Below are 15766 nucleotides of genomic sequence, written 5' to 3'. Positions count from 1 at the left end.
AGAAAAAGAAGCAACAGCCTGATTTTATCTCAGATTGATTAAGAAAAAATATTTCGCTATGGTAAATGGAGTTGTAGATATGTAAAACAAAGCTACAATTCTGCTTAGGGCTTCTGATTTTAACACACCTAGGGATATGTCAGAATTTCAGAGAATGAAATCCTGAAATTACCTAATACCTCCTTTATGATAAAACAAGAAAAATAAATAAAAGTAGAGCTAAATCACAGGCATGTAAGGAACTCAGTTAGAAAGCTCAGTAGTAGCAGATCCCCTATCAGTAACTGTCATTACATACCTGGCCGCAAACCAAGAGATTTTCATTATCAAAATCTACTCCAGCATCTGAAGCTAAGACTACTCATTGTTTGATGTATTTTCGGAATACAGTCACCTAAACTGAAAGCTGTAATTTATCCTTCCTAAAAGCACACAAATGCAGACAGTTGTAGAATTTTGTGACAAAAGAAGTGGGAAGGGAGACCGCAATGTATTTTCTTAAATATTTAAGTTTTGCTTTGATACGTGCCTGACATACAATCTGTTGTCACAAACAACACTTTAAACGGTTATGTACCAAGCTGCAGAAATGCACTAAGACAACACTTGAAATATAGGAAAATGCAACCAAAATATTTTTAAAATTATGAGGCAAATATTAGGAAGTCTTCCTCTCTTCTCTGCAACACCAAGCAATTAAATTTAGGGATTGGGCATTCAGTCTCAGAACCGTATTACTGCTCTGAACTGAACCACTTATCTTGACAGAGTCATCTAAGCTTAGGTGTTTAACCACATATAGCCTCAAGGGTGTGGTGGTTGGCCTGCCTCTGACACTTCAGAAAAGCTTATCAAGAGGACACTGCAGACAGTCCAAGCACCTAGAAAGCAAACAAATCCCTGAATGGCTAGCAAGCAGATTCACAATACGGGTACTGCCCATGCCTCTACTGAGAAATGCAACTGCAGCTCAGGCACACAGTGCACCTTTCAACTGTTACATTTACATGTCTTAATCTGGAGCTGAAGTCTTCCTGTAATATATGCAAGTTTCCTCATAAAAAGTTTCATTATAAAATATAAAGGCAGATGCTGAATGAAATGAATTTTTTTTTTTTTGATAATACTTGTTGGTTTACTATTTTAACAGCACTACCACATCTGTTAATACACAAAACCCCCACACCAAATATGCAAGTTACTTCAGTCTTATGTTAGAGATACAACAAATATACAACAATAAATCATTTCCATTTCCTATGCAAACTCACAATTCAAGACTCTCAAAGAAAAAATATAAAAAGAAAAAAGAGTAATTTCTGTCGTTTATCTTCACACAGCAACATTTGCCACTAAACACACTTGTAAAACAGCAATACAAAAAAATACCCCTAGGTGGCAGCAAAACTTGAAAGCTAGTAAAACCAAAACCATGTACCACAAATTCACATATGCTGATATCTCAATATACATTACTACTACTTAGATATATATAAAACCACAACTATGAATAATTTGAAATTAAAATTTACTCACTCTATCTGGAATGTTCACATAAGTTCCAGCATCAAGAAGATCCTGCACAATTTCAGTATGTCCCTCCTTTGATGCAATCATCAAAGCCGTATTTCCGTCTTTATCTGTTAAGTTGACATTTGGGTTCCTCTTCAGTATTTCTTTTACTGAGTCAGTGTAGCCACCCTTCACTGCCACAATAAGTGCAGTCATAGAATTCTTTAAACAAAACCAACAGATTTCATTGTAGCGTGGATATACAAATCATCACTGTATCAGCAGTTTAAATAACAACAGAACACTCAACATTCCTTAACCACTGGAAAACGAAGTTACTTACAGCTCCTTCTTGGTCAACATCAGCTCCCATTTGCAGTAAGTATTTCACACACTCCAAATGACCCTTCCTCGCTGCCCAAACGAGTGGGGTGGTTCCATACTGAAAAAAAAAAATTATGACATTTTATCATAGAGCTCTCTATATTTAGCATCCCCTACAATCTAGTATTTACCCTATACTTTATTGCTTTAGTTTTTACAAATACATAATTTGGTCTCATGAATTAACACAGGCATTTGAAAAGCCATTTTGACTTTTTCTTTGTAAATGATAGCCATAAGAATTATTTTTCTATGCAACCTTGGACAGCAAGATTTCCAACAGCTTAGAAAACAAGTATGTTCCACTGCAAGAAATGTTCACAACACCTTCAGCATACTATGGAAAAACTTCTTGCAAGTATAGTGACTTACTCTAGCACACTAATACTAATCTCATAGGCAAAATATAACAGCGGATGTTTTTCCATCAAAACCTCATAGATTTTTAGGTTTTTAATAAAATGTACTTTTACAAGGAGTATATTAAGCATTAATGAAATCAAATATGATACAAATATAACTTACTTTGTCAGAGCAGTTCACTTTAGCTCCATGTTGCAGTAAGAGATGTACTATTTCTGAGTGGCCCCGTCCTGCTGCCCAAATAATTGGATAAACGCTGTATTGCTTAGAATTAAAAACAAAACCAAAAGACCCCACATGAAATAAAATTAGCCTTAATTATTTTTCATTAATAATATCGACCACAATGCTTCAAGAGACAATAAACTCATAGAAGAAGGAATATAAAGAAATAAATTTAACTACATTTCAATAATTGCTGCTGAGTACATTGTTGAGATGATACTTAGGAAAATGTCTCCTCTTTGGAATCAATTTTGGTTTATAACGCCTTAAACAAGGTTTAAGAATTCACATCCACCTGTTAATATAAACAATTGTAACGTAAGAATCAGTAACAGAATGCTATGCAACATTCCAAGCAATCAGGACTGCAGACCCATCATGTGACACATGCAAAAACTGCACATGCAAACCAGATGAAATCAACAATCATTAAAGTAAGTCACTAGCGTTCTTTGTTAACTGTTCACTGTAGCCTCAAATACTACAGAGCTGACAGTATAAACAAATTGCTCATTGAAGTTTAAACATGCTCATACTTTACAGAAAATTCTTATAAAATAAATCTCAAAATCATAGGGTTTTAATTCTTTTTCATGTGTATGGTAAATATTTATAAGGCCACTTGATAACTATTATGAATAATTAAAACAAAATATTGTTTCCAAGTTGTGCATATTAGTTACTCTATTAACCTCCATAAATGCAGAAAAATTAAAATTCTGATTCAAGTAGCATTAGATACACTATTTTTCTATTATTTCCTCTCCTGCTAATTTGAATTTTATTATGAGCTCTACAGTCATCTGTTTTAATTAAAAAAAAAATTAAAATTAAGAAAAAAAAGCGGCTGTCATGCAGGATACTAAAGCAAGCCCTTTATAAATAGTGATTAATGTTCTATTGCAAAAAAATGCAAAATGTTTAAGCAAGATAATAAGATGAATGTGCAATTCAGGACATTAAATAGTTGGATGAGGCTGTATTTAAGACTAAAACTTACCATTCCTGTGATGTTTGGATTTGCTCCTTTCTCAAGCAGCAGTTTAGCTACTTCGGTACGGCCTTTATATGATGCCCACATCAGGGCAGTCCATCCTCCCTGGCAAACACAATTCAAAGAAATGTAAAAACTGAAAAATACTCTTTAGAAACCTAATTCGTGACTTTTACTTCATTTTTTTATTTGTCCTAAGATATTTTGCAAGTCCAAAACAAGTAAGGACTAACTACACAACCTTGTAATCCTACTTATGTAGGATAAATAGTAAGCACACGTATGAAAGTACTGATTTCCTGCTGTTGCAAAACTTGGTAGAATATCATGTCCTAAATGCTCCTGAATTTGCTGTAAACACTCAATTCAGACTTGAAGTGCACACAAGTGGATAAACGAACAAAGAAAATAAGCACTACCTTAAAAAAAAAACAAACTAAAGAAATCTAGAATCCAAAACAATTAACATGGAGGGTTTCCTTTGGATTCATGTAACAGACAGCTGGCCCTCAGAAAGCAGTTATGTAATGATTTGGTTCTTTTTCATGAAGAAACAAATCATGTGTCTTCTTAAGGGAGTAAGAAGAGCAACTAATTTCAAACTGCACTGGTGTATGCATTTAAGTTTGTAAAGTAGCCAACAGCAAGGACTCACTACTTAAGGCTTGTGACAGGTCAGGTAATCAAAATAAATTTTAAAATAACATTTTTAAAATATGCTCTTATAGATGTAAGCACACTTTTTACTTCTTTCTTCGTAATACACTTTTGGAGAGCTAAAAAAAATCCCTCTTTGATTGACAGAAGCCTAGAAATCAACCACCAGCCATGCAGATGTGCTTAACGTTACTCTTACGAAATTGTAGATTAGCAGGATGTGTCAAGACGCCTCGGCCTTCAGAGTGGAACTTCCATTAAAATAAGCACTTGTACTCTCCCCTTGTAGTTTTCCATACTCTTAACTTAAGCCAAATATTAGTCTTTGCAGTGTCTAATTTCCTCTTTGGTCAATGAAGACAAGTCTACGACTTGAGAGGCATCTAACTTTCTAATCACATAAGCAATTTCTGTAATTCTTTAGGTAGACCTTACTACCACCTACTTTCCCATACCAAAAATTCAGCAAGATGAATTAAAACAAATTCCAGAATGTTGAGAACACAGACTGCTCTATGGATAATCATGGTTTGTTCAGAAAAAAAAGCAAATATGGACAGGTATCTTCTGGGAAAATGTAACATTTATTTTACCAAAAATATTAAGAAAAGTCACACTACCAATAAAAACATCAACAAACCAACCCGCCTACCCTCCCCCAAAACAGAGAAAAAAAAAAAAAAAAAAAAATCAAACTCTTGTTCAGATTATTTTTTTCCAAAGCAAATTAAGAAGAACAAAGTATCCCTAGAAAACAAGTTGCCTTCATTAACACTAAAGCAACTATTTTAAAGCTGTAGAAACAATATTTAAATATATATTCTTTTCCATTTTAACAGCACTGAGTACACAACTTAAGAATACAAGAGCTTTGATTTGATTTACAGAACTGAAAATTAACAATTCTCAAAATCACTGTTCTTACTAAAAACTTTAATTTTTACACTAGGACAACACATACCAAATCTCGATGCTCCAAGCTGACATTATGATCCAGTAGTTCTGCTACAATAGCTGTATGTCCTTCTTTAGCTGCTGAAATGAGAGCTGTCCAGTTATCCTAGAAAAAGGAAAATACATTTTTTTAGTGATATTCAATTATTTCAATACAATTACTGTTTAATCCACAACAGCAAATCCACAAACCCTTTAAAAAGCTGTCCTTTAGGAGGAAAAAAAAAAGTAATAAACTCATAGGTTACCTGCCAGTTAAATACATGAAAATACAACCTAACAGCTACTCCAAATCTCCCTTCCTATTACCTCCTATCCCACCCACCACTTCCCAATCTTCAGTTCACTGCAGGTGAACATAAAAATTTTATGGAGGAAGCAACACCTACAGAGAATGAGGTCAAAACACTAAGAACTGCTGGGTCAGGAAGAGATGGCAAACAAGACCACAAAAAATGGTGGTGGTCTGTCTCCACATACAGTGGGTAACAACACCCAAGGGGCTAATATGCAGGGAATTTGGAGCACAGCTTCTTAGCTTTCTGACTTCAGAGATATGCTTCCTCTTGCATTACATTTACCATCCATTCACTGCTCAAACTATGTTCACCATGTCCACCAGCAGCGAACTACTGCTTTATGTGCTATGTACATATAGATAAATCAAAAGTTCTTCCTGTAAGTACAGGAACCGTAACATCTACAGTAAATGCAATAAAATGTCTGAAAAAAAGAGAGACTTTTTTGTCTGACTGCATTTTCGGTTTCTTTTGTCGGTTTGTGTTGGGGGTATTTTCATTTGTTTTGTTTAATTACAGGTTTTCCTGGATGTCCACACTGCTAAATTAAACTAAGTGTAGAAGAAAAAATAAACCAAGCAACATCCTTTTCCTATCTCTCATTCTTCACTGAAACATCCAGACCTTTGACAACTTTTTAACAACAGTTCTGTTCTATTCACCCTTTCTGGGCATCTTTCATCTAGAGTCAATATCCTCTTCAACAGCAGGAAGACAATTCATAAATTTGGAATCCTTCTCTGCAACTGTTCTGGCTTTCAGCTGAAATAATCTTCCTTAGTATTTATAGAAAAACAGCAAAACCAAGAGGGGGGGGAAAAAATAAATCCCAACATACTACAACATCACCAAGATGAGAAAATTCACTTGAACCTCACCTGTGATGCTGTATTTCTCTATTCTGCCTATATTTTTACATCAACTACTGCCAATCTTAACCTTAACCCTATATCTAACTATAGCTCTCTAGTACTAATTTCCCAAAAGAAACAGCAGCAGAATTCACATTCAGCAGAGACACTCAGACATTTAAAGTGTCTTAAATATCCTGATTCTTTATGAGGAATCAAACCAGAGAAATATACAGCCAAGCAATTTTGAATAAAATTTCTCCTATACATCATCATTTTCCATCTTTTTTTTTTCCCCTCCCCTTAACACTAAACTAAGCTCCTTTTCTTTGTGTGCTTCTTGAAATTTCTTCTTCCTCTGCTGTTAGGCAAAATCACATAAAGCACTCATACTTACTGCATCTTCCAAGTTGCAATTAGCTCCCTTCTTGAGAAGCTCCTGGACAATTTCTAAATTGCCTTGCTCAGCAGCCAACATGAGTGGGGTCTGGCCATTCTGAAACCAAAATGATAGAAAAAGTGATGCACTGGGAAGAGATGCAAATGATGCATCCTGCCTGACTGATTTGGTGGCCTTCTACGCTGGGCTACGGAACTGATGGACAGGGGTAGAGCAGTTGATGTCATCTACCTGGACTTGTGCAAAGCGTTCAACACTGTCCCACACGACATCCTTGTCTCTACATTGGAGAGACATCAATTTGATAGGTGGACCGCTTGGTGGATAAAGAACTGGCTAAATGGCCGCACACAAAGAGTTGTGGCCAATGGCTCAATGTCCAGCTGGGGACCAGTAACGAGTGGTGTCCCTCAGGGATGGGTGTTGGGACCGGTCTTGTTCAACATCTTCGTTGCTGACATGGACAGTGGGATTGAGTGCGCCCTCAGCAAGTTTGCCGATGACACCAAGCTGTGTAGTTCAGTTGATACACTGGAGGGAAGGAATGCCATCCAGAGGGACCCTGACACGCTTGCAAGGTGGGCTGATGCCAACCTCATGAAGTTTAACCATGACAAGGGCAAGGTCCTACACCTGGGTCGGAGCAATCCCAGGCACAGCTACAGGTTGGGCAGAGAAGAGATTCAGAGCAGCCCTGCAGAGAAGGACCTGGGGGTGCTGGTCAATGAGAAAATGAACATGAGCTGGCTTCAGGGTGTGCTCGCAGCCCACAAAGCAAACCGCATCCTGGGCTGCATCAAAAGGAGCGTGTCCAGCAGGTCGAAGGAGGTGATCCTGCCCCTCTACTCTGCTCTTGTGAGACCTCACCTGGAGTATTGTGTGCAGTTCTGGTGTCCTCAACATAAAAAGGACATGGAACTGTTGGAACAAGTCCAGAGAAGGGCCACGAGGATGATCAGGGCCTGGAGCACCTCCCATATGAAGACAGGCTGAGGAAGTTGGGGCTGTTCTGCCTGGAGAAGAGAAGGCTGCGTGGAGACCTCATAGCAGCCTTCCAGTATCTGAAGGGGGCCTACAGGGATGCTGGGGAGTGACCCTTCATTAGGGACTGTAGTGATAGGACAAGGGGTAACAGGTTAAAACTTAAACAGGGGATGTTTAGATTGGATATAAGGAGGAAATTCTTTCCTGTAAGGGTGGTGAGGCACTGGAATGGGTTGCCCAGGGAGGCTGTGAATGCTCCATCCCTGGCGGCGTTCAAGGCCAGGCTGGACAAAGCCTTGGGTGGCAAGGCTTAGTATGGCGTGTCCCTGCCCATGGCAGGGGGATTGGAACTAGATGATCTTAAGGTCCTTTCCAACCCTAACTACTCTATGATTCTATCCATACACACCACCAACAAAATGCAAAAAACTACAGACCTATGTTGTTTCTGGTTTTTAATTGCCAGCAAGAACCAGTGAGGAGGGCTGCTTTTCAACCCATGCAGTAAATATGCAGTAAAGAACAGAGACTGTGATATTAAAGGCTGTCACATAAAAGATAAAAAAAAAGCCAAACCAAACACCCACACAAGTTTCAGACATTTAAAATGACTAGCTGGAAAAAAGTTGCACTGTTAAATAACTGTCTTTCCGAATGATTTTCCCACTGAAGACATTTTTACTACAGCCTGTTACACCTTTACATCTTGAAACAGCTCCATCATGTTGTTTAGAAATGAATAAATCAATCAATCTAGCCTAGGAACCGCAATGGCCATTAAAACATACACACTGGTTCAGAGTAATAGTAAGGTTTCTTGCTGAAGTCTTAGAAAAAATAGTCAAATTATACACAACACTTTTATCTGACAGTGTACCAAATACAAACATAATTCCTGTCCTATGCAACACAGATTCTTAACAGCCAGCTTCATCTCAGGGAAGATGAAAGATAGAAAAGCTGTTTTATTTGCTTTCAATGATGTTTTAAAAGTCCGTTAGAATCTCACATCCTTCCATCAGCCTATTTCTGTGCCAGCAACCTTTGAGATACAACTGCTCTGCATTCAAAATGATACCTTTGCTTTTAGCTCCTAAAGTATAGCAGTACTTAGGTCTGGTCATTTAAAAAAAAAAAAAAAAAACAAAACAAAAACAGAGAACAGCTCTCTTTGGAAAAGAGATGAGTTGTAACTTTTGCTCTTTAAAACAAGTTCTTTATATGCAAGTTAGTATTCTGGGAAGATACATGTCAAGTGATTTGGAAAATAATGCCTGACCAATCTGGCTGCCTTCTGTGACGACATCATTGGCTTGGTGGACCAAGAGCTGAGACACTGTTTATCCCACCTCCAGCAAAGATTTACAAACTCTCTCCCCCAGCATCCACAAAGACAACTAATGAAGTACAGACTAGATAAATGGATGATGACGTGGACTAAACCTGGCTGAACTGCAAGGCTCAGAAGGCTGTGACCAGTGGCACAATGTCCTGGTGGAGGCCAGTCAGTAGCCCAGTACTACAGGAGTCAATACTGGCATCCTGTTCAAGCCCTTTAAGGGCCTGGTCAGTGGGACACAGTGCATCCTCAGCACCTTTGCAGCCAAAACACAGCTGGGAGGAATGGCTGATGCACCATATGCTTGTGCTACCATCAAGAGGGACCCTGACAGGCTGGAGTACAAGAAGGTTCCCCTCTGGCCCAATGTACTGTGTAGGTGGCCAGGTTTCAGTACTGGGGTAGCTGCAGCAGGTCTCTGTGAAGAGAGGCTAGGACTGCCCTTTGCTGGACCCAGCCAATTCCAGCTGGCTCCAAGCAACCTGCCTCAGAACACAGGACTAGATAATCTCCAGAGGTTCCTTCTGAGCACTGCTTTAGAAATATACACAAAAATCCCTATTTTAGCATGAGCATTCTTCTTACGTCCTTCTGAACAGCTATTATTGTTATCACTGTGACTGTCTTCCACAGGTGGATGACACAAACCAAACAAAAATATCTCTGGGCAAGAGGAGGTTGTGAATGGGAAAATGATCCCCCAACCCCCCAAGAAGTATCACACAGTTGTAGACTGTCTCTGGTATTCTTAAGACAAAGGTAAAACTTTTCTATAGGGGTACTGAAAACATCCTTTCCTTTTTGCTAGAAGATGCTCAAATACAGATTCAATGTTTTAACCCATCATGAAGATTTCACCAACACAGAAACAAAAGATAATTACTATGCTTGTGACATCCACATTAATTCTCAAAAGCTGCTCAAGAGTCTAGACACTCCACAACTAAATGCTCATATTTCTCACAAGCACATCAAATACTGTGTATCTGTACATCACAGCTAAGCCTGAGCATTGGAATACCAAATTACAAAGGGTCAGACCTGTATCTTTTTAAGGAAGCCATTCAGTGGTGTTATCTTACAGATTAGCTCTCTCTTGCAATCCGTGAGAAAACAGATTCAGAAGGGAAGATGCAGAAGGTACTTCAGTATCAAAAGCAGAAGAGCAGAAAGAAAGGCATATCGAAGGAAACTGGAAGCTGTTAGGATCAAAGTGGATCACACAAGGCAAGCATCTATAATCAGTTGTTTGGTAATCAATGTATCTGGTATAAGAATATGCACAGGGGAAAGAAGACACAGGACAAAGGCAGAAAGACTGAGACATCCTCCACTTAACTGAAATTGTTGGTCTTAATCCAACCAAACCATCCATACACAAACTGACCAGAACATCCCAGTTTTTCTGGCAACTGATCATAGTCAAGATATAAAGAGTTGGTTACAATGTGGGTGATCCTACCATTGGACAAGTCACTGCAGCCTGGGAGGTCCTGGCACTAGCAAACCTTGGCTTGAGTGCCAGCAATCTTTTTAGACCTACTCCACTGGTATTCCTGGTTTGGTATTTTGTTTTTAGCCAAGACGACATTTTGGCAGGTCTAAACTGGAAACAGAATTGCACTCAATGCCACTGAATTCCAATGAAGAGCTAGTACTTGAAGAATACTCCTATCATTAAAATGTACCAACAGTCTGTCCCTAACCCAGGTTTAAAACTGATGCAAACCATACATGTCTCCAATGCAATGTATCAGAAGACTGAAAAAAAAAAAAAAAGGTATCAGGGAAATGATCTCTGCAAAAAAGGCAGTTACTGAAACCCAGGAGTGCACTCAGTCCCATCAGTAAGAGAAGAAAAATTTAGAAAAGAAGGTGAAGGCAGTGAAACTGTTGATGAAGTCAACACAGTCTATCTGGCTGATTTTGGCCATGTTGTCAATCAAGAGGAATTACCAGCAGAGGGAACAGACTATTCTTCTTTTCAGACAGACTGCTTGCCAGCTGGTGAGGTTCATGTGTCTGCTCCGAAACTGAAAATCCTCCCATTATAAACACCTCAGCATATGCATGTACACAGCATGAAATGAATGTGCTGACAATGAAAGAAAAGTGACACTAAATCTAATAACTACAGTAAGGCTAAACTATCTACATTGATTTCACATCTGCATGATGCATTCGTTCTGGTTTCGAGTAGTACACATCATTCTTTTCTCTGCATCATTCTTTCCAAAATATTTCTTTCAAAAAAATATTCTTTCTATCCTATGCAGGTTTAAAAAAGTAATGCAACAGAACATGCATTTTCCAAGACTTACTTTAAAAAAAAAGAGATTAATCGGAAAACTAGTCTTCCACACACTACAAGGTGAGTAAAAACTCTACCTGCACTGTCAGACTCAATGGTTAATGGTCAACTGTTGACAGTAACTGGTGCCCAGCTGGGACAGTTTGATTTGGGGCTAACATTGTAGCAACTTCAACAACACCCAGAACCATGAGACAGACAGTGCTCTACGGAAGTTTACAGCTACCCCAAGCTACGGTGAGCAGTTGATAGGCCAGAGAGCAGGGATGCATTCAGATGAAGTTCAATGTGCTGAGGAACTGGGCTGACAACCCTCCTGCAGTTCAACAAAGGCAAATGCACAGACCGGGCCAGACTGATCCCATGCAGCAGTACTGGCTAGGAACTGCCTGTTTGAGGAGTCACACTGCGGAAACAGGCCTGGGGTCCCAGTGGACAACAGGGCCATGAGTTAGAGTGAGCCTCTGCAGCAGCAAAGGCAAATCAAATCTCAGGCTGCCTTAGCAACAGCAGAGCTAACCCTCTACTCAACACTGGTGAGGCTGAATCCACCATTTAGGTGTTCCAATAGACTCCCAACAAGAGAGGTATCTGCAGAGTCCAGCAACAGGATCACTCAGATGACATGGTTGAGAGACTGGAGCACAAGAGATGGAAGCAGAAACTGAGACCTGGATTTGTTCAGTCTGGAAAGCAAAATAGTAAGGGGCATCAGTATCAGTCTCAGATTACTTGGAAAGAAGAAGAATCTTAGAAGAAAAGACAGATTATTCTCAGAGATATACAGGAAAACAAGAAGCAGCAGTCACAAGATGCAGCAAAGGGTATTCCAATAAAACATAAGGAACATGCTTTTAAACAAATTGAAGCTAAGCACTGGAGTACTGCCCAGAGAGGCTGCAGGTTCTCCATCCTTTTGAGAACTTTCAAATTTTGCTTGTTAAATCCCTGAGCAACCTGATGTACCAATGAAGCTAGTCCTGCAATTAGGAGGAGACTGAATCCAGTGACCTCCAGAGGTCTTTTCTATCCTGAGTTCTTCTATAAATCTGATTTTCTGAATACGCCACATAAATTGACAAGGGTCCAGTTCTCCAACATTATTTAGGAAAACAGAACTAAAGTAAAAATTAATGATACAAGCTCTACATCCAGATTAAAGAAAAGCCCAGACACTTACAAACCAGAAAATCTACTACAGAAGATAAAATGCTTAAATCACCTAAGCTTACTTGTAAATACACAAAGACTTAATAATGCATCAAGATAACCTGAACTTTAAATGTCATGCAGAACAATGTAAACAGTCACTAGCAACAGACATTTGCATGAATCAAACCTCCTAAGATTCCTCTCAGGAATCTTTAGTGCAGTATAAATGAATCCACAGCTTATCTGCTTAAATTGCTGGTGGTGATATGTCCAAAACATACTAAATCAGATGACAAAGCACAAGCCAACAATTACTCCACTACCTGAAGATTCCAAATAATTCACATATAAGTTCCCTAGTGTCTATCAAGACTTCCTGTGCAATCCTGGTAAAGTCATTTAATCCTTCTGATTACATCCAGACTTACTTTTTGGATACATATCTTTTCATTCAGATGAGCACCTGCCTGGAATGAATTGCAATATATGCTCCTATTTGGACTGTATAATAGCTTATCTTGCCTGGAAACCAGGATGTGGGGAAAGAGCTGTAGTCACTGCAGGTTTCACCCCAAAATAGGCAGAGCAATAAAGTACATGCAGCTAGATCTGTGAACTAAAAAACAATTTCTAGCTACAGAAATACAGGTGTAATCTCCACTTACAAAGTAAGGATGAAGCCACATTTTCCAGCCCAGAAGACAACTTAGAAAAACAATACAATGAAAGATGCTGAGGTGCTGACAGAGACTGAACAAGGCGTTCAGTCTATGCAAAGGTTAGCAATCATTTGAAGGTAAAACTGGAATTTGTATATTAAGTGACCAGTGTGATCTCACAAATTCATTTTGTAAACAAAAGCTGCAATATGAAACCACCCTCTCAAAAAATGGTCTTACCTCATTTCTCTCATCCACATCCCTGCACTTCTCAAGAAGCGCTTTCAGAGCAGGGACATTTCCTTCTTCTACATAGGTCAACAGGCTCTGACTCATCAGACTTGCCATCTTCACGCAGTATTTAAAACACTCCTGTAACAAAGCTTATCTGTATTTAGGAAAGGAGAAAAGAAAAAAAAAAACGTAAGTAAAGGCTGTGAGTTAACTCTGACATTAGGAAACATGAACTGTACATGCCCATACATTATTGGCTGGGTAGCAACACCTGTCATTCTCCTTAACAGAATACTCTGGAGACATGTGCACTGAAATGTAGTACATTTCAGCGAAAAGTAAATTGTTGAATCTTTCTAGTCCTTACAAAATTACAGAAATTATTCTAACTTTAGATCTTATCTAAATAAGCATTTTGAAGGAATGCACAGCAGTCTTTCATTTGCATATTTTTTCTGCATACATAATTTAGGAATATCTGTGTATGTTACGTACTTCATATATATACGCTGGTTATTTACAATATAACCCTTACCCTTTCTGCACATATGCAGAACATTGAAACTATTCAGCATTATGAAATACAGTGAAATACCTACATTGCAGCCATATGGAACTCCGAGAAACACCATTTATTAAATCAGTTATCACCAACTTTGCCCAGACATGCCTACATGTGATGGCACAGTGTTAGCTTGTCAGTCAAAATTAACATAGCTTCTGTTGACTTGTTTTATAATTTTAACCTCTAATATGTAAGACAGGAAAGCTTTTTCTTGCTTAAGGCAGACCACTGAGAACCACTTAAGACTTCCTAAAAAGCTGTGGGCTAGTAAATTCAGAGAATCAGAAGTATTGTTGCACCAAATTTTACACATAGGGCTCCAGCACCTGAATTATGAACTGCACCTGAATTAGGTTTCACTGGATGAAGACCAAGTCGCGTGGCTAAACACAGGACTACATCTACCCCCTACCACTTTTCTCCTCACCAGTGGATGACATGATTGCTCTGTCTCTGGCTTTTTCTTGTGTGACAGCAATGTAACAGCAGATGAAAATACCCAGTTTAGTGTTAGCTAAAGCCCACTGGATAGGCTAATCTTTACCAGGAAGAAGCCAAAGACCAGTGGCTTTTCCAGGCAAACGCTCTAACCTTTATTCTCACATAAAAGCAGCCAGTGAATTTTTGCGCACTCCCAACTGAAGTGGTACATTAACCCAAAACAGACAAGAAGTGAGCAGGAAGCTCACTATGCTTAGCACAAAGAAGTTAGTTACAGATTTAGGTATTTAAAACAAACAACCTAGCTCCACCACCCTTTCTGCTTTAGCAAATAAGTATATCGACACAAAGACACTATTGTCAGGGTATGTTAGACACCACCTGACCTCACTTGTCAGAGAATCATAAAATGGCTTGGGCTGGAAGAGACCTTAAAGGTCACCTACTTCCACCCACCACCACCCCCCCATGAGCAGGGACACCTTCCACTGGACCAGGTTGCTCTAAGCCACATCCAGCCTGGCCTTGAACACTTCTATAGCACCACAGCCATCAGACTGACCCACATATAAAAATGTCTTGTTCATAGATGTGCCAGCAAAGAAGCCAACACGCCCAGGTCAGTTAAGATGCCGGCAGCTCTGGGTACACGTATAACTTCAGGCACACATGAATGTCTAGTGACAAAAGAAACTATAATCTACATACATTTTAGATCTGCAAGCAGAAAAACATGAGAGGAGAAGAGAAGGAATAATCATGACTCCTACTGTTAAATTTGGGCTTAAAAATCCAGGTTGTAGTTTAAGGGACAAATTCCAAAGAGGACTTAGGCATCTGAACTTTTCATATTCCAAATGTCCACATACCATGTAAAAATACACAAATCAAATCTTATCATTCAGACATTATTTAAAACTCAAACCTAAAACAAAAAAGTGGATCTGCCATACAAAGCCCAGCAACAATTATACTGGGCACTACACAAATAGCCAGTCTCTCCCACAAAAAAAGTTATAAATACACTAAACACAAAAGGTCTGTCGCATTCACCATGCAGTTAAAGTACAATCACACAAAGCAGGGTGAGCAATACTACAGTGGTGTCATATAATTGTCTTTATTTTTTCAGTAGGAGAAAGAGCTAATTGAGAGGTTGAAAACTCAAAAAAACACCAACTAAACCATACCAAAAAAGAAAGGCTGAAAACAAGCAATGACTGTAGTGACTCAAATGCCCACATACAGGACCCTACTGCCATTTCAGATACAAAAATACCAGAAAAGTCAGCATCTTGCCTGGCACCCATCTGCCAGTCCAAAATAGTCTGCCTCTATCATGGCCTGCACCAGTACCTTACAGCTCTATGCAGATGTCTCACATATTCTTGGACCCCTAAAATCATAGAATCGTTAGGGTTGGAAAGGACCTTAAAACCATC

The 15766-nt window shown here is 38.9% G+C and overlaps 1 protein-coding gene across 4 annotated transcripts in view; it reads right to left on the bottom strand.

Annotated features, from left to right (window-relative positions):
- Positions 1-15766, bottom strand: part of KIDINS220 (kinase D interacting substrate 220) — an 80343-nt gene that overhangs the window by 57900 nt on the left and 6677 nt on the right. For all 4 annotated transcript variants that reach the window (XM_062634532.1, XM_062634533.1, XM_062634534.1 and 1 more), the window contains exons 2-8: positions 13325-13472; positions 6637-6735; positions 5097-5195; positions 3485-3583; positions 2422-2523; positions 1856-1954; positions 1537-1734 (exon numbers count right to left, since the gene is read on the bottom strand). In XM_062634532.1, coding sequence (XP_062490516.1) covers positions 1537-1734; positions 1856-1954; positions 2422-2523; positions 3485-3583; positions 5097-5195; positions 6637-6735; positions 13325-13432 — 804 coding nt within the window. In that variant the 5' untranslated portion in view covers positions 13433-13472. The remainder of the gene's footprint in view (positions 1-1536; positions 1735-1855; positions 1955-2421; positions 2524-3484; positions 3584-5096; positions 5196-6636; positions 6736-13324; positions 13473-15766) is intronic.

This window comes from Pezoporus occidentalis, unplaced genomic scaffold (assembly GCF_034315485.1).
Source record: "Pezoporus occidentalis ecotype Australia unplaced genomic scaffold, CSIRO_AGI_Poc_V1 ctg43, whole genome shotgun sequence".
Taxonomy (NCBI): domain Eukaryota; kingdom Metazoa; phylum Chordata; class Aves; order Psittaciformes; family Psittacidae; genus Pezoporus; species Pezoporus occidentalis.
This window is presented reverse-complemented; position numbering and strand designations above follow the sequence as displayed.